This window comes from Pelodiscus sinensis, chromosome 17, assembly GCF_049634645.1.
Source record: "Pelodiscus sinensis isolate JC-2024 chromosome 17, ASM4963464v1, whole genome shotgun sequence".
Taxonomy (NCBI): Eukaryota; Metazoa; Chordata; order Testudines; family Trionychidae; genus Pelodiscus; species Pelodiscus sinensis.
This window is the reverse complement of record NC_134727.1, coordinates 16,824,446-16,845,534: the sequence shown is the minus strand read 5'-3', so window position 1 is coordinate 16,845,534 and position 21,089 is coordinate 16,824,446. Positions and strand designations below refer to the sequence as shown.

Below are 21,089 nucleotides of genomic sequence, written 5' to 3'. Positions count from 1 at the left end.
TGTTTATTGTTCGTAGGGAATATCTGGTTTCTCAGCACACCTGGGGTGGAATCTAGACATAACTCTTGCCAGGAAATCGGGATTTCTGCACATACCTGGAATGGATCTTAGTCAGTCCTTCCCTCCCTTACTCCCTCCCTCCCCAGGAGTTTGTCTGGAAAATAGCAACTTACTTACAAAGGTTCACGAGTCTCTGCTGCTATGTGTTTGCTCTGGACAAAGCCAATGGTCCCACTGCTTGTGGATTTCCCCACAAACCACTGCAGTCCTGGTATAAGAAAACCAACAATCTCTATGCTGTCTCCCTTGGAGAAACTCAGTTCATCCCATCCTTTCCCTCTGTGATCTTCAGTGGCTGTGCACCTCCCCTTGCCTGAGAAACACAGAGAAACAACCTGATTTCAATTGGTTGGCCCAACTGCGAATCATATTTGAACCTCCCCTAGCTGGAAGTAGGATGGGCAATAAGAAACCATGTTGGAAACAGGATACCAGTCTCCCTGATTGATCTGCTCCTCTGTGGTTTCTGTGAAGATGCTTGTGATATTAATGGGAGGGTAGAATAAGAAACACAAGCAGATCACATGCTTGATGGACAAAGACAAAAAACCCTGCAAATAGTCCTGATAACGAATATTGGTGGGGGAAATTAAATGCATAGTTCTCTGCATCATACTGCTCACTGCAGAAGTGACTCTGGGTAGAACATCACTTAGAGTTTGCCGGTAATGTCTATGAACATTTCATGATCTGACTTGCACGTAGACATGTACTTGCACCCAGTTATGTGCCTAATTTGCACATGCAGATACCAAATCCAAGAGGAGGCAAATGCCCAGAACTGACTATGTGCAAATGCACTCACCCAGGTGTTACAGGGATTGCAGGCACAAGTTCGATGTGCTATGGCATGTGCATGTCTGTGTGCCTAATTGTTTAAAATTCAGGCCCAAAGGAGACAGAGGCATTAGAGAAAAGAGAGAATAAAGGTAAGATGGAAAGGGGAGAAAAGAATATAAGAAGATGCTGCAGAGTGTCAACATGGCAGCTCTTTCTTCCCCAAGTTGTTAAGGTCAGTCTTTCAAAGCACATGTTGTCTCAAGCCCCCATGCAGATTGCTGGAGAATGTGAAGATGCTACTTTTCTTTCCTCCTTTGCTTCCTGTAACTCAAGCGTCACTCCTGGAGCAAGAGAGATGTTCCTTGTGCATCTGCAGGGTAGACTTTTCCATAGCTGAACCCAGCTTTGTAAGAACCAAGTGGCCTCATGTTGAAAATATTACAAAGGTGCACACACCAATTGGCTGAGAGGTTGACCCGTTGATCTCCTGGGAGACACCGCAGCTCATTGGATTATTCTTCAGAAACCACCTAAAGAGGAGAAAGTCCTGGGTAAACACATCAGTTCTCTCTGAGAATTGTTCCCTCGATAAATATTTGTGTTCTGAGGCCACCAGCCACATTGTCAAAAAGTAGCTCAGCTGGGTCCTTAGGTATCAGGAGCTTACATGGCACATGTCCACTGCTGGTAATCCACTAATCCTGGGCATACTGTATTGCTAGGGTGGCAGTACGTAAGAAGTGCAAGTATAGTCATCTGAGTGTCTCTTGTGTAACATATAAAATGACACCCTCATAAAAGCATGATGAATTTCACAGGCTATTGGAAATTGGAGTTTCATTGAGCAAGTACAACGGTTGTTGTGAGTGATGTCCGTGTCACGATGGCTTAGCCAGGTATCTGTCATGAGGGGCCATACTATTAATATGAATTCCTCAACAGCCAGTCACTGGGGCAGTCTTCAGCTTCAGCCAACTTTATGTAAACCTTGGGCTGTGCTTTTCCTCCCAGTTACACCAGCATAAATCAAGAATAAGTCCACTAAAGTCAAAGAGCCACCTCAGAGTGAAACCAGAATTAAGCCTTTGTGCTAAAATTCCAGACCAGTACTGTCCAGGTACAAAGAGCTACCCCTTAGCTCAGTGATAAGAATACTCCCATGCCCCGGATTTGGTGCTGCCTTGGCACTGCAGACTGTGAATGTGCCATGATCAGGAACAAACAGAGTGGGCAGCATGGCCCTTTGTGTGAAACATGATGGCCAGTGTACTTACTGATAAAACGGGTGGGGTAGTGGCTCTACGGCTGCCACGGCCACCAGGCCTCGCTGACCTGTCGATAAGGACATCCCTTCCCATTTGGATTCTTCCCCGATGTCCTTCACATGGACTACCTCGTTCTTGTGGAGCCTCAAGCTTTCCTCACCCCCCTCCAGGGGCTCAAGCACATTGAGCACTGCTCTGGAAAAGAAGTTACCTACAGAGAGAAGCAGGGTAGTAATTAGCAGTTGTTCCTGACATACCCATGTGCTCTGTAACCCAGAATGGTTCTGCACCTACAATGTTGCTGGAATGCATGTCCCCAGATGGGCACTTGCATCTTACCTTCCTGAATTAGCAGACCCAGGTACATGGTGGCCAAGTGATCTTCATCTACAGTAACTCGGATCTCAGTGTCCTCCACCAGAGAACAGTTCAGCCAGTACCCGTGGTCGAAGAGAAAATGCTCCAAACAGCACGCCACGTAGCCTGATAAACCACAGAAAGAACATAGGCTAAACACATTCCTTTTCCATTTACTCCCAGACTGCAAAAGGACAAAGTCCTGTTTCTGCCATGCATCACAGCAACTGTCTGTAACCCGTGCAGCAACAGCCTCCTTGGTGTTGATCTTGTCCCTGTTCCATTGTATGCAATGGAGCAGTTAGCAGATATGGACTCAGTTCCTTTGCACTGAGCTGGACAGTGGCTTCATAAATCTGAAGATGGGTACGTGTTCCATATTTCTCCTGCACCATCCCTCATTCATTAAGCTTTCCACCCCATTAGCCGATTGCATCCCTGGCATGGCTTCCTAACGCCTACTCACAGGCTTTCTGTGGCATGGGGCAGTTGAGGAACTTATTCAATATCCCTACTTACTGGCCATCCCTCCTCCTACTTGGTGTGATGAATGCTTTACCTAAAGCCAAATATGTGGAAAACTTCCAGATTTCTTCTATAGTCTTGAAAGTAAGGAGGAACCGATCCTTCTGGGTCTGGATGCAGACCAGCCTGGCTGACAGCTCCTACAGACAGAAGATAGCACAAGGACGTGAGAAGCCCCTGGTGTTCACCTGAAACTTCTGCTCTGGCGCTATATCTACATAGCTTCCCTCTTCCGCAAGAGCCTATGCAAATGAAGTGTGGATTAGCATATTGCCATGCTTCATTTGCATAATTAATTAGGAGCCGTTTTTGCGCAAAAACCCCCTCTTGCGCAAGAGCCGTTCTTCCTCATTTTTTCTAGAAGAATGGCTCTTGCGCAAGAGGGGGGTTTTGCGCAAAAGTCTCTAGCGCAAAAATGGCTCCTAATTAATTATGCAAATGAAGCACAGCAAAATGCTAATCTGCACTTCATTTGTAAGGCTCTTGCAGAAGAGGGAAGCTGTGTAGGTGTAGCGTGAGAGAAGACAAAAGGGGTGTCAATGGTACATTTCATGTTTGCTAATAATGGAAGGACCTAGAACTGGGATACAGAGCCAGGATTCAGTTGTGCTCCAACCTGGAGCTCCTGGACTCTGAGCTCATGGCCAAGGTTATAAGCAGGGCTTTGCTGCCTGCTTATGGTTGTGCAAGTTGGGTCCTTCCAAAAGGAAGGACCGAATCTCATCAGTTTTTCCCTCCATATTATCGCTGATGCTCTTTGATGCAGCAGAATGAGTGAGAGGGAGTTGACTCTCTTCCCAGAAAATCCTTTACTAGCTGTTTTGCACATGCCCAGTGCACTTCTGCTTATGAAATGAAGATATTTGTAAAGTTTTACAGGTTTGGTGTGGCAGTGTTTAGTCAAGACAAAGACACCTCCCAAACCAACATGTAGTTGGATTCAAGGGGTGTAAGAAATCTTTCCTTCCAGTGACTTGATCTAAGGAACTGTCTGATTCTGAGGGCCGTAGATCTGCCTCTTGAGATAAAGAGACTTTCCCTTGTCACCAGCACTTATACTCTACCTTCTTCTAAACTTCCAGCAGCTGGGGTCATAACAGAACTATCAACACACTAGCTATCAGTGGGACTCAAAGAACTGAGACGGAAGCCTAGATCAGGCACTACACAGCATCTTTTTACATTCAATCTTACAACATCTCTATATCTTCTGTGAACCCCAGCTGACACAAATGAAAGGGAACTCTGCTATCTCCAAAGTGGTTATTGGTCCATCTGTCTATGTAGCCTAACTTTCAGAGGGCCTCAATTTCCTCAGACACCTTTGAAAATCCCACAATTCTTTGGCTTCCTCTATCGCCCAGCACTCTCCTCTCACCCCATGTGAGAATCACGGTGCATGGGAGCAGTTCCCCTTCCACCCTCTCTCCCTCTCATGTGCACGCACCTGGGACTCTCACCTTGAAAAGATCGCAGACATCCTTGTTGTCATTTTCCAGGGCCCACAGCTTCTTCCTTGATGCCTCCTGCAGCTGGGAGTTGACACACTGAGATGCGCGACTCTCAACCGAGAACACGAGTGCAATCTCTTGAAAATGAAACATGGCTGATTAAAGAAGAGCCACTGTTGTATGTAAAAAATAAAAGAAAATACCCCAAGCACCACTTCTACTTGGCCATGTTGTGTACTGACCTCATCATTAGACCAAACACGAGTCTAGTTGGGTTGGACTAGATGAAAAGTCAGTTTGGAAGGCTTATCCACACACAAAGTCACCACGTGGCTGTGCATTACACAGGCTGACTGCAGGTAGGGTTGCCAGATGGTTTAACAAAAAATACCGAACACCCCCCGCAAAAAAAACACCGGGAAATAATTCTGTCGAGGAAAAAAAAAAGGGGGAGGGGGGAGACCAAAGTTGTCAAGCAAAAAAAAAAAATGTTTAAAGGAGGCTGCCCCTTTAAGACAGCCGCCATCTTGGGCACCATTTTTAAAACCCCACAGCTCTGACCCGGTAAGCACAGGGAAGCTGGAGGCAAATACCGGACTGTCCAGGTGAATATCGGATACCTGGCAACCCTAACTGAAGGCTGGCTCTGTAGAGGGCAGGCTTCAGGACTAGCTGTGTGGAATAGAAAGAGGGCAGTTGCAGAGCTGCAGACCCCACATGGAGGCTCCTTGGTGAAACTGAGTGGGAGAAGCTTGCACACCTGCCTGCACTGGCTTTCCTCCATCTGCTGCTCAATCTTTCACTTTCATGAACTTCCATTAGGCCGAATGGGGATTACCTACAGCCCATCAGGGTGATTAGGCTGTAAAGAAGGAGGAGGCTATTATAACACGGGACATGGAGACATTTGACAAGCCTTGATGTGTCCTGGCATTAAAGCTGCCTGGCACAGAGATTACTCTCCCATGCTACATCCATGCCTCTGACCCTCAGTTCGCTACCTTGCTAAAATAACACCGGTCAGACTAGCCCTCACCCCCAAATAGTTTCTCTGGATGCTAACATTAAAGAGGAGAAACTGGTGGGAAGATCTATTTGCAGATGGTTAGTCTTTGCTACATACTATCATTAGAAACAGTGACCACAGACAAGACAATCTCTTACCAGTTGGAAATCTCTCCCCTACAGCCAATGATACAGATTCGGTCTCCAGAGCCCCCTCTGCTAACTGTACAGACTGATCTCCTGGATCCAGCAGCCTGGAGTTACCTAACAGGACATGGAGACAGAAAGGTGGTTGCCAGTTTTCATAGAGGAGATACCATCTATTCTACCTTCCACCAGTTCTTAAACCAAAGTTACTGTACACAATCAAGCTACCTCTCTCTATCACCCTGACTCACGAATGAAAGAGAGCGAGATTAGTGGGACTGTTGTTTTCTAAAGGCCATCACCACAGTATATCCCTTAATGACTGTCTGGTTTTGCCCCAGGACAGGGGTAGCACTGAGTTGTGGTGTATTTCTCTTCCTGCTTTTGCTTCAGACCCATAGCATGCTGATCCAGGCAGTAATAAGACCCCATAAATTAAAAGTCACATCTTGGGAGATCCTGTAGTAATTCTTCTTTCTTCTTCAGTGTAGGAGGCTCAGTAATTTACATAACTTCTTACTTATAGACTCATAGACTTTAAGGTCAGAAGGGACCATTATGATCATCTAGTCTGACCTCCTGCACAATGGAGGCCACAGAATCTCACCCATCTTACTCATCATTTTACCAGTCAAAATGAGATTTTCTTAATTGCTGGCTCAGGCCAGTATCTGAAAATCAAGCTGCATTCTTTCTGCTTCACACATCATCAACCATTGCCATAAAGATTCTGGAATCGGAACTTTAGTTGGCAATTACATTAATGACGCCTGAAGTGCATTAAACTCCAGCTTGCTCTTCCACAGCTGTATTGGCTCTGCAGGGATAACAGGATTAAAACCCAGCTTTTGGCAGTAAGCAGATATGACTTGTAAGATGTACGTGCACCAAGAGATAGGAGAATGGAACAGTGCAGCTGCTTTTGTAAGTCACTTTTCTGACCATAACTATTCTTTAATGTTCTTTTTGTTCAGTCAGCTTTGCCAGTTGTAAAATAAACTGCCATTTGCACATGGAATTATAAACCATATTTATAGTTAGCAGTAGAAAAGACAGCCTCTGGCTGCTCATTTTAGTGAGCTCTGCTTACACACAGAAGCCCTTAACTAAATGTTAATATTTAATTTTACATCTGAAGGACATCAAAGCAATTTACAAAAGAGTGTAAGGAGTAATTTCCCCCATTTTACATATGGGGAAACTGAGGCACGAGTGCAGGGATTTTCCCAATGCCAGGAAGTGAGTCAGTGGCAGTGCCTGAAATAGACTGTAAGTCTCCTGACTCCTATGTATTGCCCTAGCCACTAAACCACTACCTCAAAGATTAGTATTCATTTAACAAGTCCCTCCCCCATATCAATTTTTAATTTCCTCTCCCAATATTTAATGCTCATATTGCTGTTATAACAGGGGGACCCTTATCTCCAACCCCAAGTGGCCAGTAGCCCTGCAGGAGGCTGATTGGCACCAACACTGAAGTGTCTATCTGGCTGACCCAGTGGGCTGCTCCCCTTTTCCAGGGTTCAGGTACCTGATGCCATGGTCTCCACCGGGTCTCCACATTTTTCTGGAGGCGCAGCTGTGTAGTTCTGCAGATTGGACCAAGAGGCCAGAAGGCCAGCTGGAGTGGGAGAACAGGAATCCGGCTCTTCACCTGAAGAATACATGGTGCAGATGGAGCAGATCAGACACAGAGGAGAGTATTCTTGGCCATGGGACCCGGAGTGGCTCAGCAAGAATAACAATGACAGAGCTTCCAGAGTGTTGCATCCACTCACTCTGCTGCCATCATGGGTTTGCCAAAAAGCCCTGGTAGGGCATCACTGGGGACATGAGTCTGTCTCAGGCAGTCTCAACAGTGGAGCAATGATGAATGGGCAACAGGCTTGCCTTCAGCAGCCCTCATTTGTTCAGTGTTTATTTTTGTTCCTGCTGCCTGGGAAAGGGAACTAGGAGCACTCTGATGTGAACTGAAACTGGTTGTTGGGTTTCATGGCAATTCCCGATAGTGACTCATTTGCCTCTCTCTGCTGAGCTGATCTTTTGTAACTTCTAACAGCAGGTCTTCTCGGTGAATCTCAACCCCAGGCTGAACACCTCCTCCAGCAACAGGTACAGGGGACCAACAGGCCAAGTTCATCACTCAGCTACCATGGTGCAAATTCACAGGGACTCTGCAGAAGTGGACTTGCTCCAGATTTATGCCAGATGACCTGAAATCAGAATCTAGCCCTCCTCTCTTTCCAGGATAGAGCAAACCCAGGGAGTCAGAAAAGTTACAGATGGGGGGAAACTATCCATTCTAGATCTAGTCTTCATGCCACCGCAGGACTCTTCATGCCACCACAAGACTCTTCCCTATAACACGTTAGCTCTGTCAGAATGGGTGACCAGGCCTGACAATACCAAGACGAAGGAGCCTGCCATGAGCATTCAAAGGCAAACATCATCAGATGATACTATCTGCAAGCCCTGCTATTGCTCCCAGGAGCCATTGGGCAGGAGACAGAAGTGTAAGCAGAGAATTGTTGGTTTCCCAGGGGGATCTGGAAGAAAGCTCCACAGAAGCTAACTGAATGATTCCTTCCTTCCTCTCCGTGATGAGACAGCTGGTTTCTACAGAATGTCTCACTGCACATCAGAAGCAGGAGTCACTGGCAAACCAGTGGTAAGGGAAGGAAAGAAATAACAGCAGCTGTCCCTGTGCACAGTCTGACGGAGCCAGACCTGAACAGCAGGGCCTTTCCCAGCGAGTCTGGCAGAGCTGTGAGATATAAGGCTAAAGGACTCACCACAGCCCAGCATTGTATGGGAGCTAAGTTACGATAATGCAGGGGCTGATATCCCTACAGACAACATACCTGTGCACCATAGTGAAAGATCCCATTGCAAAGGGGCACCAAAGCAGCAGCCCATGTGTCCACCATCCCACCCAGGTCCTAGGCCGGCAGGTCGTCCCTTCTCACGGCTGTGGGGTGAATCCAGTCCTACCCAGCCTTGTAATGGCGCTCTGTCCCCCTGCAACAGGGACTCAGACTCTCAACACACAATGCATCTTTTGATGGCTGCTGTGCATCTGCGAGGCGGGGGGGTGGGACTGGGCCCGTCTCCCAGGCTGATGTGGCTGCCCACAGTCAGCTCAGTGATTCCAGTGGGTTCCTTTCTCTCTCTGCCTTTGCAGAGCATATCTTGAATGCCCTGCAGTACATTCCTGGCATTCCAAGCTTCAGCAAGTGGTGGTGGAAATCCACATGTTGACTTTGGTTGGGGTTCTCCGGGAAGCCATCTGAACCACCCTCTTCCCTGTCCTGCCTCAACTCCGACACACACCCTCTCTGCACTGAAATTGAACTCCCCTCCATCCCTGCCTCCAAAAGCCAACCCTGCATCTGTTTGTTTCACAAGCACCTCTCACCTATAGTAACATTACTGTGATTTCTCTAGCCCCCTCCATCCAGGGATCGCTCTGCAACCTTTGACGAATTAAGCCTCACAACTGCAGTGTAGATTAGGAATGTATTATTCTTCCCGTTCCCCATATGAGGAGACTGAGGCCCAAAGAGGGAAATTATTTGCCATAGATCCCACAGATTATGGCAAAACCAGGCACTAAACCCTTAGTGCCCAGTCCTTTATTCCTGGCACAAAACTATCTTTCAGATGCACTATAAATGCAAATACAACCTAATTGCCCAGGGAGAGGTTTTGACTCAGGAAGAGCAAAACATTGGCTTAAAAAGTCTTTTCCCATCGCCAGATACATAGTACCAAATGTCACTGAAAGCTCCATGACAAGTAGGAATAAGAGATCCTCCGGAAAAGGGCTTTATTCCGGAGGATCGCGCCAGTCTAGACGCTTTTTTCCGGCTTTTCCCCAAGCCGGAAAAAAAGCGGTGGACATGTTTATTTAAATCCCCCGCGGATTTCCCTATTCTGACTTACCTGCTTTGCATGACTATTCTGTTTTATGGGGCCAGTGTAGACGTAGCCATTGTGTATAGCGCACCCTTCCTGCTGTGTTGGGGTACGTCTATACAGCAGAGTTATTTCAGAATAATAGCCATTATTCTGAAATAACAATGCGGGAGTCTACACAGCAATTCCATTATTTCAAAATAAATTTGATATAATGGATGGCTTATTCTGACTTCTGTAAACCTCATTCCATGAGCAATAACACCTATTCTAAAATAGCTATTTTGGAATAGCAGTAGTGTGGATGCTCCACTGCTGCTATTTCTAAATAGCTTCTCCCCAGGGCCATTCCATGTAATTTCTCCCCATTGCCTCCTGGGGCTCTAAATCAAGATAGCATGTCCACTTTAGGGAAGCTTACCTCGGATTAATTTTGAGGCTTCCCTGTAGTGTAGACGTGCTATTTCAAAATAAGTGATTTCAGAGTATTTCTTCCAGAGTAGCTTATTTCAAAATAAGCATGCAGTGTAGGGTGCAGCCAAAGGGAACAATGGGCCAAAGAGAGTATTCAAGGGACAAGTTCTTATTTAGAAAGCGTTTCCTCAACTTAGAACATGACTAAGCCAGGCCAGACAGTGACTTGTCCTCTCCCCAAGAAGTGTGGGACATGATAGAGTGATGGACATAGCACAGTGTGCTCCTCCCGGGCCATGACTGAGCCTCTTAGGGACTGCAATAATATAAATAAGAAATAATACTAATGACTGGGGTGGAAAGAGGCAGTGTGGTTCAGCCTGGTGTATTGAAGTATGCATGGCAGTGTCTATATCCTATAAGGAATTGCTCCCTGGCCAAGCTAGTACTGCTGCCTTGGGTATCAATCCATTTAAACCAGTGATCCTCCAGTGCAGACTGCTCCCAACTAGAATTGGTCCAACAAGTTCCAGCGAAACAGCATAGCCATTGAAATGTGCTGATTCAGCAAAACTGAACTGCCCGTGTGGAACGAGTTTGCTCTTGATGAAGTTCAGACAGGAGGGACTCCAAGCCTCCTGCCAGTTCACCCATCCAGCTCCATGGCAGCACACCAGGAAGGCTGCTGTGGACGCCAGGCTTTCAGGGGCAGCCTGCCAGGTAATCTGCCTGAGAGTCAGAGACTCCATGGTGCAAGGCCCCAGGACTGGCCACTATTAAGATCTACTCAAAGCCAGGGACCCCAGGGCTTCTGATGTCTGTGGGGCCAAGAGGGGAGCCAATTCCAGGCCTTTTGGAGAATTTCAACATTTTGGGTTTTATTTCTGTTCTATCTATTCTGAACTATCAGACCCCTCATGCCATTCTCTTTCTCTTCCCAGTTCTACTCCTGTTCTCCACTAGTGCCTGGACTGTGCCTAGCCTCTCTTAGGCCTGACCCCACACTCTGACCAACTTCTTGTAATGATTCCCCTTCTTTGCAGCCCTTCAGACATGCTGCAACTTCCTCTTCCTGGCCTTGCTTTGTATAGAACAAACAAGTCCCCTTTCTCTAGTCTCTCTGCAAAGCTGTGCAGCTGAGGGGAGTGGACAGAAAGTGGGCTAGAAAGAAACCATGCTAGTTTCCCTAGTCCTGCCCCATTGGTGCCTTCAGACCAAAGGAGCATGTTCCTGGCTATAAGAAAAGGCTGGAAATAGGCTCAAGTCGCACAGAGTTTAGCTTCAGATTTTGAAAACTCCAAAATTAGGGGGTATTTGGCCTCCCAGTATAAAGATCCAGGAATCAGTGGCAAAATTCAAATCCAGGTGTGAATTTCAGCTGTCCCTATAAAAGCAGGGAGTTGGGGTGGGGGAAGATTTCAGATGGGAAATCCACACACCTCCCCACCAGACAGGGGCTGCTGTACTGGGAACACATTTTGATGAGCCCTGCCCCCATTCCTGTTCTCTCCTTGAGCTCTGGGTGCTAAGCATTTACAAATCTGGCTTTGAGCTCCTCTGAAAACCCTTATCTGAGGGACTAAGCAAACAGTTTCGCACACAGACACAGTCCCTGGTTTGGAGCCTTATCTGGGTTAGGTGAACAGCCAGCCCTGTGAAAGGCAAGAGGGGGTCCCTATCACAAACCCTCCAGCACAGCTGGCACTAGATGGACCCTGCTTGGCAGTCTCTGTAATGAAGTCAGGTTCTCAGTGAACCCCTGAGACTCACTTCCCAGCCCTCTCTTAGGACTAGATCCTCCAAGTGTTGGGTCACTGAGGCACACAAAGGCATAGGGTGGGGAGGCTGCCCCACATTTGCCCCTTGCCCATGCTTTGCCCATACATGTTATTACGGTGGTAATAACACCGCAGACTTTGGTCTCCAGGGCTGCCAGCCACAACACCTTCCACCAACACTAAATTCACTTCAGTAAAACCTGAAAGCCTGCCAGCTCTGTTCTGTGTTTCCCTGCTCATTAGACCTCTGAGTCCCCTAAAAAAACCAAATTAGTCTCTTCTGCTCAGGCTCTTATGCCAAGGTACCTGAGCATCTAACTCATTTGGGACAGAAAATCCCTCAGCTTCTCCGCCAGGCTGTAAGTGACTCTTTCCTACCCACAGGGCTGCTAAAAATGCCTACAAACTCTGCCTCCCACTTATGTTTACTCATAGGTGATCAAGAGGTACAGCAGCAGGACAGGCAGACTGTCACAGAAGGCAAATGCAACTGCCAAGCAGAGCAAGCAACTGTACTGACCTGATTACTCATCGGCACAAGTTCACTCTACTCCGCAGCATTCTCTCTAGGTGGCTCTGTAGGTCAGGTCCGTGCAGAAGTGCCCCAGGGAGACTTTGTGGGCACCCTTGTGCCTGAGGAGAGCTGCACATCCAGCCTACGCAAGTCAGGGAGAGCGTGTTTGTGCTTAGGAGCCAGGCACGCAGGCACAACACAGCCACTCCCTCGCTCAAGGAAAAGAATTTCTTGTGAGAGCAGCTTATCTTCCAGGGGACCTCTGTTTCCCAGCAGTGCGGCTGAATGCTGAGGTCAATGAGTTACCCAGGAGCTGTGCTGTAAACAACCCAGGGCCTGTGGATTCCTGGCTCACAGGAGGGAAGTGCCAAGGCTACCTCGGAGCTAGGTTTCCAGCAAGTAAATCCACAAGGGCCATGAAAACAGGTTGGGGCTGTTTTGAGCCAGATTAATTGATCCAGGCTGGAGGGACAAGCAGATGTCTGTCTTGTTCTTGAGCCCTTGTTTTTGACTAAACTAGTTATTCCGGCTTGGCTACCTGCCCTGCTCTCCTGCCTCCCCGTGCCTCTGACAACCCTCTGTGCCCCTGAGGTTGAGAAGCTTTAATGCTGATTAAAAATCAACATGGAGTGGAAAAGCTCTGCTATGGCATCAGGTCCTAAAGCAGTGGCCGTTTTGATGCGGGGGAGAGAGGTGAGGAAATTGAGACAACCCCAGGTGAGATGGCTTGGACTTCAAGGGAATGAGGAGAGACTCAGCCCCACTTCTGAGAGCTACCATGAGGACAGGGGAGAGGACTCTCACGTGGGGGCATGACAATGTGGGGGGGTTCTCATAGTCTAGGGGTGCATCTAGACTGGCAAGATTTTGTGCAAAAACTTGCCAGCTGTCTACACTGGCCGCTTGAATTTGCTCAAGAGCACTGACTTTGTAATGTACAAAATCAGTGCTTCTTGCACAAATAATTTCCCGCTCCCACTTGGGAAAAAGCCCTCTTGCACAAGAATACTTGTGCAAGAGGGCCAGTGTAAACAGGGAAGAACTGTTTTGCGCAAAAAAGCCCTGATGGCTAAAATGGCGATCAGAGCTTTCTTGCACAAAATTGCGTCTAGACTGGCCACAGATGCTTTTGCGCAAAAGCACTTTTTGTGCAAAAGCATCCGTGCCAATCTAAACACGCTTTTGCGGAAATACTTTTAACAGAAAAACTTTTCCATTAAAAGTATTTCCGCAAAATCATGCCAGTCTAGATGCAGCCTAGAGGTTTTATGCACAGCTCTATGAGAAGGTGTTCTGGGCAGGGGCGGATATAGGGCAGGGCGAACGGGGCGGCCCGTGTTTAAAAAAGCCCCGCGCATGCGCTGTGGCGCCACAGCGCATGTGCATGGCGTCACGGCGCATGCGCCGAGGCAAAGGGGAGGCCCTGCGGAGTTATGCTGCCCGGGGCCCCGCAAAACAGTCATCTGCCCCTGGTTCTGGGTGTGGTTCTTGGTTCTGCTACTGACTTGTGTGTAGGTGACCGACCAGCTGTCCCATATTCCATTGATTTGTCCCTTAGAGGAACCACCTGGCCCTTATTTTAAGTGTTGTCTCTTGACCATCTTAAATATTAAATTGAAGCTCATGATAATTGCATCACATACTTGTGTGCAGCAGAAATGTACAGGAGAGAAGATTACATGCTATGCAAATGGAGTTACTGTAAATCACCCTTCAAAAAACCCTGTTGTCCTTATCATTCATGCAGTCTTCCCTTATTTCCAACCCACAAGCGTGGCTGCCCTATTGCAGAGTGACTGTAGAAAGCATAGTCCTTCACTGCCCTCAGCTTCCTCACAAAATGGGGGTAAGGAGTGTCTGTCAGTGCTAGCAAGGCACCAAGCTCCTCTGGTGGAAGGGCTAGTTACTACTTTTATAGGACAGAAGGCTGCATGGGCTGACCCAGCCATCTCCTTTATATCCTGGCATTCCAAATCATTTTGACATAGTGCCAGAGGGAAGAAAAAACTTGGCTTCCCAGAGCTCACCTCCATCCTGCAACTTCTGACGCACTGCAAGCAGCAAACAAGCTGTAGCATGTCAGGGGTTGGGGAGGACCTGCTTTTTGAATGCACCAGGTGTTAAGAAGACGAAGGGTCAAGTCTTGTTTCCTGGGTGCACCTAGGAAGGAAGAAGCCTGTGGGATGGTGGGCAGCAAAGGGGAGAGCCTGTCTCTTGCCTGGACAGTGACAGCAGGGAGGGAGGGAGGGAGGGAGGGAGGGAGAAGCTGGTGGCATGAGTTCGACTGGGCAGGATAGGAGGGGCTCCCTGAAACAGCAGGCAGCAATGCTTGATCTGCACATCACTGAGCCTGGGTTTGCACATAATATTGAGACTGGCCTATTTCCATTCCTTGGGAGGTTGAAAAATTCACACCCTTGAGAGTGTTAAGTTAAGCCAACCAGACCCCAGTGTGATGGCAGCTGGGTGATGAAAGTATTCTTCCCTCCATGTAGCTGTTGCCTCTCAGGCAAGTGGATTCTTTGCACCAATGGAACCTCCCCTCCCCCCCGTCTGTGGAGGTAGGGGGGCAACTCTGCACAATAGTGCTAGAGCAGCATAGCTGCAGCTGTGCCACACCAGCGCCTGGAAATGGAGCCAGCCAGCCCAGCCTTTACAGGCTCCCCTTTTCGTTCATGCCCTACCTGTGTAGCTCAGCATCAAGAGCCTTCTCCTAATCCCTGTGTGCAGTTCTTAACCTCCTTCATTCTGCATGAACTGCCCTCAGCTGGAGCCGTCTGTTGTACAGTGCTACTCAGTCAGTCCAACAACTAAAAGGTTGTGCCGTGGGACTAAGCTGCACTCCCTGGCTATGTCTAGACTGGCATGATTTTCCGGAAATGCTTTTAACGGAAAAGTTTTCCGTTAAAAGCATTTTCAGAAAAGAGCATCTAGATTGGCACAGATGCTTTTCCGCAAAAGCACTTTTTGTGGAAAAGCGTCCGTGCCAATCTAGACGCGCTTTTCCGCAAAAAAGCCCCGATCGCCATTTTCATGATCGGGGCTTTTTTGCGCAAAACAAATCTCAGCTGTCTACACTGGCCCTTATGCGCAAAAGTTTTGTGCAAAAGGACTTTTGCCTGAATGGGAGCAGCATAGTGTTTCCGCAAGAAGCACTGATTTCAGACAGTAGGAAGTCAGTGCTTTTGAGGAAATTCAAGTGGCTAGTGTAGACAGCTGGCAAGTTTTTCTGGAAAAGCGGCTGATTTTCCAGAAAAACTGGGCAGTCTAGACACAGCCCCTGTGTCTAATCTTCCCACGTGCTGAACCTAGCCTTCCCCAAGCAGCTCCCTCAATCTGCACCTTGGAAAACTAGGCCACATGGGTCTGCTGTGTTTCTATTGGCCACAAACAGCTTAGTACACTCAGATACATTGTTGCAACAAATGGTATCACTGCAGCTGTGTTTAAATTGATTAGTCCAGAGACAAAGCCCTGCAGGAGTGTGGCTGAGAACATTTGTGGCTGGAGCACTGACTGAGAGTGGCTGAGGCTGCTGCTTTGATCTCTACTGCTCTCTGGGGAAACGTGTATTTGGTTATTAATTACTTAATGTGATTGTAGTCACTTGTATTTAACACTGAGTGCTCCTGGTGCTGCAAACACAAAGAGACAGTCACTGCCAAAAAGAGTTTCCGGACTCAGGGACAAAAGTGAAGGCCACAGATAAGCAGTGGGAAGAAGGAAGTGAGAGCAAGTCCCTCTGAGCTGTGATAACGATAACGAGCTGTGAGGATTAGGTCTACACACTACCTAGAGCTTCCGAGGGCGGACTTCTGCTTTTTACATTCAGTTCTGCTGTTTCTAAGCAAACATGCCATTGCTCTTTGAACCGTGGTAGAGCCGTGAGGGCCCCATGTGTAAAAGAGAGTCCCTGGTCCAAGATCATACAGACAAGGCGCAAGACGGGGGGCGGGAATGGAAGAAGAGCGAAGTGGGAGAAATAAGAGCATGTTTTCACAACAGTTAGCAAGCTATCCAGGGTGCTTCTGAGGTGAGGATCACTGTGGTACCTGAGCACCATTGGTCCCTTGGCTGTTTTATATCTCAGGATAACTCAGTTCAGAGTCATGTGTAACCATGGAGTGGAAATAACATAGGCATCACCCCTAGGCGATAAGGCAGTATCACTTATGTGCCATCCCTTGGCTATATAGGGCTTCAGGATATACAGAGAACAGATTCTCAGCCCCCAATCTAAGGGTTGGCTTTGCTCTGGAAAACTGATATAGGGGAATCCCCAGGAGGCCTAAAATAGGGGTGGCCTGTTCTAGGACAAATTTGCCCAGCTCTTTCCCTTACTCCTATGGGCTGCAAGAACATCTTGCACTGCAGCAGTTTGCAGGTTATGGAATGGTCCTTAGGAGGAGACTTTACTAAGGAAAGTGCAGAGGAAAGCAGACACCAGCTCCAGGTTTAGGGGGACGTAAAGCCACCTTGTTTCTATCAACCACAAGTCCTGCGCCAAGCACAGCTCACCAGACCCAAGAATATGGCTCACAAAGTCCTGATGCCATCATACTCAGTGCAACACCGCTACCTGCTGCCTTTCTTCCTGACTGGCCTCCGACACTGCTACAATGAAGAGTGTGAAAGGGCTGCTAGCACCTCTGTGGCAGCAAGAGGTACATTTCCCCATGGTTCCTGCAGGAGAACCAGGCAGGACTCCTCAGAGAACATAGTGACATTCAGGAATTGGTTGAAACAAAAGACAGGACTATGCAGCACTTTTACACTCTTCATTATAGTGTTGTAAAGCAGGCTTTTTCTGTCCACGGCCTTCGCGTATAGCCCATCCTGCCACACAAGGCCCCTCACACAAAACCCAGATACTCAGAGGAGCATGGGAAGCACAATGCAGTTTTTGTGAATGGAATTTGACCTTATAGGCATCCTGGAACTCAAAGGCACCAAGAAAATAGGGAGGTAAGCATAACTAGATAACGCCTAGCTGAATTTACAGATAAGCCTCATTTGACCGTAGCTTGACCGGTCTTAGGGGCAAGGGGAAAAAGTAAACATAAGGTAATAAAACACAATTGTCTTACACTAACTATGCCCCATCTGGTCCTGTCCACGAGGGGATCACGCATACATCACGAAAATTCCTATAGGGCAGTATTGTTATACTACCTCATCACTAGCCTATCAGGCCCTGCCAAATGCAGACCCTAGCATGGCATCAGACACCGAATTTTTGTATAAAAGACCCTCTACCCCTTTGTTCGACGGAGGTGCCGTGTATTGAGGGCACGTGTCTTTTTTTTGCCCGGCTAAAGGATTGATCACCCTGAAGCTGCCTCCCCACCCTTCGAGTCAAATATAGGGGTGCACGAGTCCTGAGCATGCTCCGAGTTCTAGTGTGTCTGTGTGTCATTATCATTGCTGGATTTGTAAGTATTGCTTAAATGTATTAGTTATTGGTTTAATTAATAGTTAGATTGTGTTAATTTCACTGTGTAATTCTGTAAAGCGTATCTAAGTTCTGTTAACCACACTGTGTAAATTGTATAATTTTGTGTTGTGTAGTAGTGTTGTATTTAAGTTAAGTATAAGTGTTAGAAATAGAAGTCCAGGAGTTGTTAAGTTGTAAAAGTAAATTTATGACTCACTCCACCAGCTGCCCTAAAATAACCATAGAGGGGCTAGCTTTGGACAAAGTTTTTATTATCATTATATTGGCTTTGTTTTTGTATTTTTCGTTAAGCAAATTAGAGATAGTAATTTAATATAAGTGAATTGTAATCAAAGAATTGTAATTAGTTAAGTATAATTGTGCCCAAGCTTTTCTACGCTGCAAAAGTATTAAGCAATTGCTAGTTTAAAAAAAAACCATTTGATAATTGTTAGTTTTGATAAAAAAATCATTCCACTTAATAAAAATAATTTGTTTCATCATCATCCAGTAGTTTTCACTGGGTAGTCAGCTAAACCCTTGAGGCTCCCATCACATCACCGAACCAAGGTGTAACATATAGCAGTGTCGGAGGCCAGTCAGGAAGAAAGGCAGCAAGTAGAGGTGTTGCACTGAGTGTGATGACATCAGGACTTCATGAGCCATATTCTTGGGTCTGGTGGGCTGTGCCTGGCGCAGGACTGGGGGTTGATGGAAACAAGATGGCTGTTTTTGTTCTGTCTTTTGTTTCAGCTAGACCAGACTAACATGGCTACATCTCTATTACTATTCAGGAATTGGGTGAGAGTGCATAAGAGCACACTGCATTCTGTAGAGATTTCCAACCCGCCCATGGAGAGTTCAGTCCCTGACACGGTGCTGGCTCCTCTTCATGTGACAGCTCTACATGTCACAAGGACAGAGAAGTGAGAGGTTAAGTCTCCCCATCACCTGTGCTGATTATGGCCAGTCCAGTTCAGAGGATGTGAAAGAAGCTGGCAGGCTGCATCCAGTCCCTGCGAGGAAGCAGCAGTCTTGTCGCAAAACCCATCACAAGTAGCCTCCTGCAGTCAGTCTGTGCAAAAAGGTCAAAACATCGGTGCACGAAATATGGGGGCAAGAGGTGCTGCAGCATCCCCTAGTTTTAGCCCAGGATCCACTGCCAGACCCACACCCAAGAGGGTCCCAGTACCGAGAGTCCCGGCTGCCAACCCTGCATCCCAGGCAATACCCTCTATGTCCCAACTGCCGCATAGCCCAGTGCCTGGGTCCCGGCTGGGCTTCAGGGTCCTGGCTGATGGCTCCTGGGCTTCACTCCTGGCTCTATGCCTGTCCCCAGATGAGAGGGGGCAGGAGAAGAGGGCTGGCTTTCAGCACCCTCACTGGTAAAGAGAGAATGGGTCAGGAAGTGTGATCTGCTTTCTCTCCCTTAAAGGTGAACTCTCAAGAGCAGGTGGAGATACAGAAGACACTTTGGCTGTGACACTGCAGAGGTGGCTGTAGGTTCCAGTCCTGGCGATACGGAACCTTACCTGAGTGTGACACTCACTGTAACAATAGTAACAAGAAACCACCTGAGAAAGAGGCTCAGAGCACAGTTGGGCTACGTTCCTAAGCAAGTGGTGATTCCACGCTGGTCCCCTGGGGGACACAAATTCTCAAATTTGGCTCTGTGGGCCTGGCAGTGTACCAAGAGCGGGCTGGGGACATCTGCTGGCTCTCATTGTTTACAGAGAAAAGATGGAAGGGGATTGAAATGATGAACAAAAGAAAGCAGAGAGGTTCAGTGATGCTTTTTTCAAAAATGACCAGACACTCCTCACTTTAAAGGCAGCTAAAATACCCAGATGCTTTCTCATCATGTGAGTAAATGCTGTGGTAGCCACGGGGCTGCTCAGAATGATGAGAGAGTAGAGATGTGATCTGTGTGATGATGAATGGCTAGTGAGATGGGAGGTGGGGCTGCACGAGGATGACTGGCAGGGGTCCGTGTGGTCACAATGGGAAGGGAGGTGATGCCTATGGATGCTGAGTGTCAGAGTGTGTGTTCTGTGAAGCATTGTTTGCCTTAAGAGGGGGTCCTGCCTAAAGGCAACAGCTGAAAATGCCTCTGCTGTAAGAAACAGGAGCCGGAATTCGTGTAGCTTCTTGTAAGGGTAGCTTTTGTGAAAGAATTGGTGGCTGTTTGTGGCAAGAGGGCTGGGAATTTCTGAGTGATTCAGCTCCTGGGTTAGTGAAAGTGCATCGCATACATAGGAACCTGTGAAAAAAAATCTGAAAATTGGTTCCCCCTTCACTTACCGGCCACAGCGCGTGTTTTGTTCTCTGTTCCCTAGCGTAGGTGGATTCCTGCAGGCAGGCCACGCACTCCAATGTTATGGGCCCATCTGGGTTTTGTTTCCTTGCTCTCCAATCCCAGCCAAGGGCTTCTGGGCACCCTGTTGATCACTGCCTGAAAGCACAGCCGTGCCCCAAATAAGAGGTAAGGGAACATTAGAGACCACAGGCAAGGCAGTGAAGAGGAGCTCCTACTACATGGAGGGAGGAAAGGGCTGGCTGGCTGATTACAATGAACCAGGCTGAAGGGTAACTAGAATCTTCTTGCTGCAGAAACCTTGACGGGAACTCTGATAAGGGACATCAACAAGCCTCATTAAACTAGTCTGCTAAACCTTCAGCTCAGCCCCACTGCCCAGATCCACTGGCAGGCAATCAAAAGCACCATTGTTACACAGTCTGCACAACAACAAAAAACCAGTTCCCTTTCCTTCTCTGGAATGTCAGCGGAGCCTGTTCGCTGCAGTATCACAGCCCCACACCCCACACTTGGCCACTGTTATCTGCAAAACTAATAAACAACCTCAGAAGAACCTTTGACTGCAGCTCCCAGTTTTGCTAGGTACAAACCAAGACATTAATGAGTTTGCAGCACAGCCCCTCCTGGTGTAACTTCTCCTGGATTCAGGTGGCTGAGCTAAGGGGCTTTACTGGACATCCTTTACATTTCCCCTTAAAGTACCCTGGTACCACCGAATTGTCAGCGCCAGTGACTGAAGCCCTGCGAGTGCCAGGGAAGGTACAGCTTGGGCAGAGGCAGGTAGGGCTGCCCATTGCTGGTATGTCTGAATTCTCACCTGCCTCCACAGCTGCGAGGGGAGTTGTTATCCCAACAGGCCTGTTCAGCTGAGGCTGCCAACACAGTGGCAGTTGTGGGGAAGGATTCACAGAGGTGGCTGTTTGTTTCCTGTAAACTGGACACAAATCACATAGCCATAGTCCCTCAAAAAGCAGGGTATAGTGCAAGGGACACCGTGAAGGTTCATGCTAGTAGCCCAGATGTAATTTCACATGTGCAGCCTGAGAGCAGCACTAGCTAGGCAGGCAGCCTGCCAGATGGCTGAATGGTCTGAACACAGGCTGGGTTCCAGGCACTCTTGAGTTCTG

The 21,089-nt window shown here is 47.8% G+C and overlaps 1 protein-coding gene and 1 long non-coding RNA gene across 10 annotated transcripts in view; one reads left to right on the top strand and one right to left on the bottom strand.

Annotated features, from left to right (window-relative positions):
* The window catches only part of SH3TC2 (SH3 domain and tetratricopeptide repeats 2), a 35,811-nt gene extending 14,722 nt beyond the window's left edge, over positions 1–21,089 (bottom strand). The window contains exons 1-11 of one of the 8 annotated variants that reach the window (XM_075900244.1): positions 20,780–21,089; positions 19,947–20,097; positions 18,597–18,720; positions 7,122–7,244; positions 5,603–5,707; positions 4,448–4,575; positions 3,022–3,127; positions 2,445–2,588; positions 2,115–2,316; positions 1,297–1,370; positions 178–373 (exon numbers count right to left, since the gene is read on the bottom strand). In XM_075900244.1, the coding sequence (XP_075756359.1) occupies positions 178–373; positions 1,297–1,370; positions 2,115–2,316; positions 2,445–2,588; positions 3,022–3,127; positions 4,448–4,575; positions 5,603–5,707; positions 7,122–7,131 (965 nt within the window). In that variant the 5' untranslated portion in view covers positions 7,132–7,244; positions 18,597–18,720; positions 19,947–20,097; positions 20,780–21,089. Of the gene's footprint in view, positions 1–177; positions 374–1,296; positions 1,371–2,114; positions 2,317–2,444; positions 2,589–3,021; positions 3,128–4,447; positions 4,576–5,602; positions 5,708–7,121; positions 7,245–8,451; positions 9,464–12,217; positions 12,679–18,596; positions 18,721–18,837; positions 18,853–19,946; positions 20,098–20,779 lie in introns of those variants that run through there. The other 7 variants (XM_075900245.1, XM_006138117.4, XM_075900246.1 and 4 more) reach the window with 7 other exon arrangements.
* LOC142818710 (uncharacterized) lies at positions 19,293–20,394 on the top strand. Of its 2 annotated transcripts, none has more exons than XR_012896313.1 (3): positions 19,293–19,507; positions 19,987–20,127; positions 20,256–20,394. It is a non-coding gene; the product is annotated as an uncharacterized LOC142818710 (long non-coding RNA). The 2 variants fall into 2 exon arrangements; XR_012896314.1 differs by having other exon boundaries at positions 19,982–20,127; positions 20,256–20,375.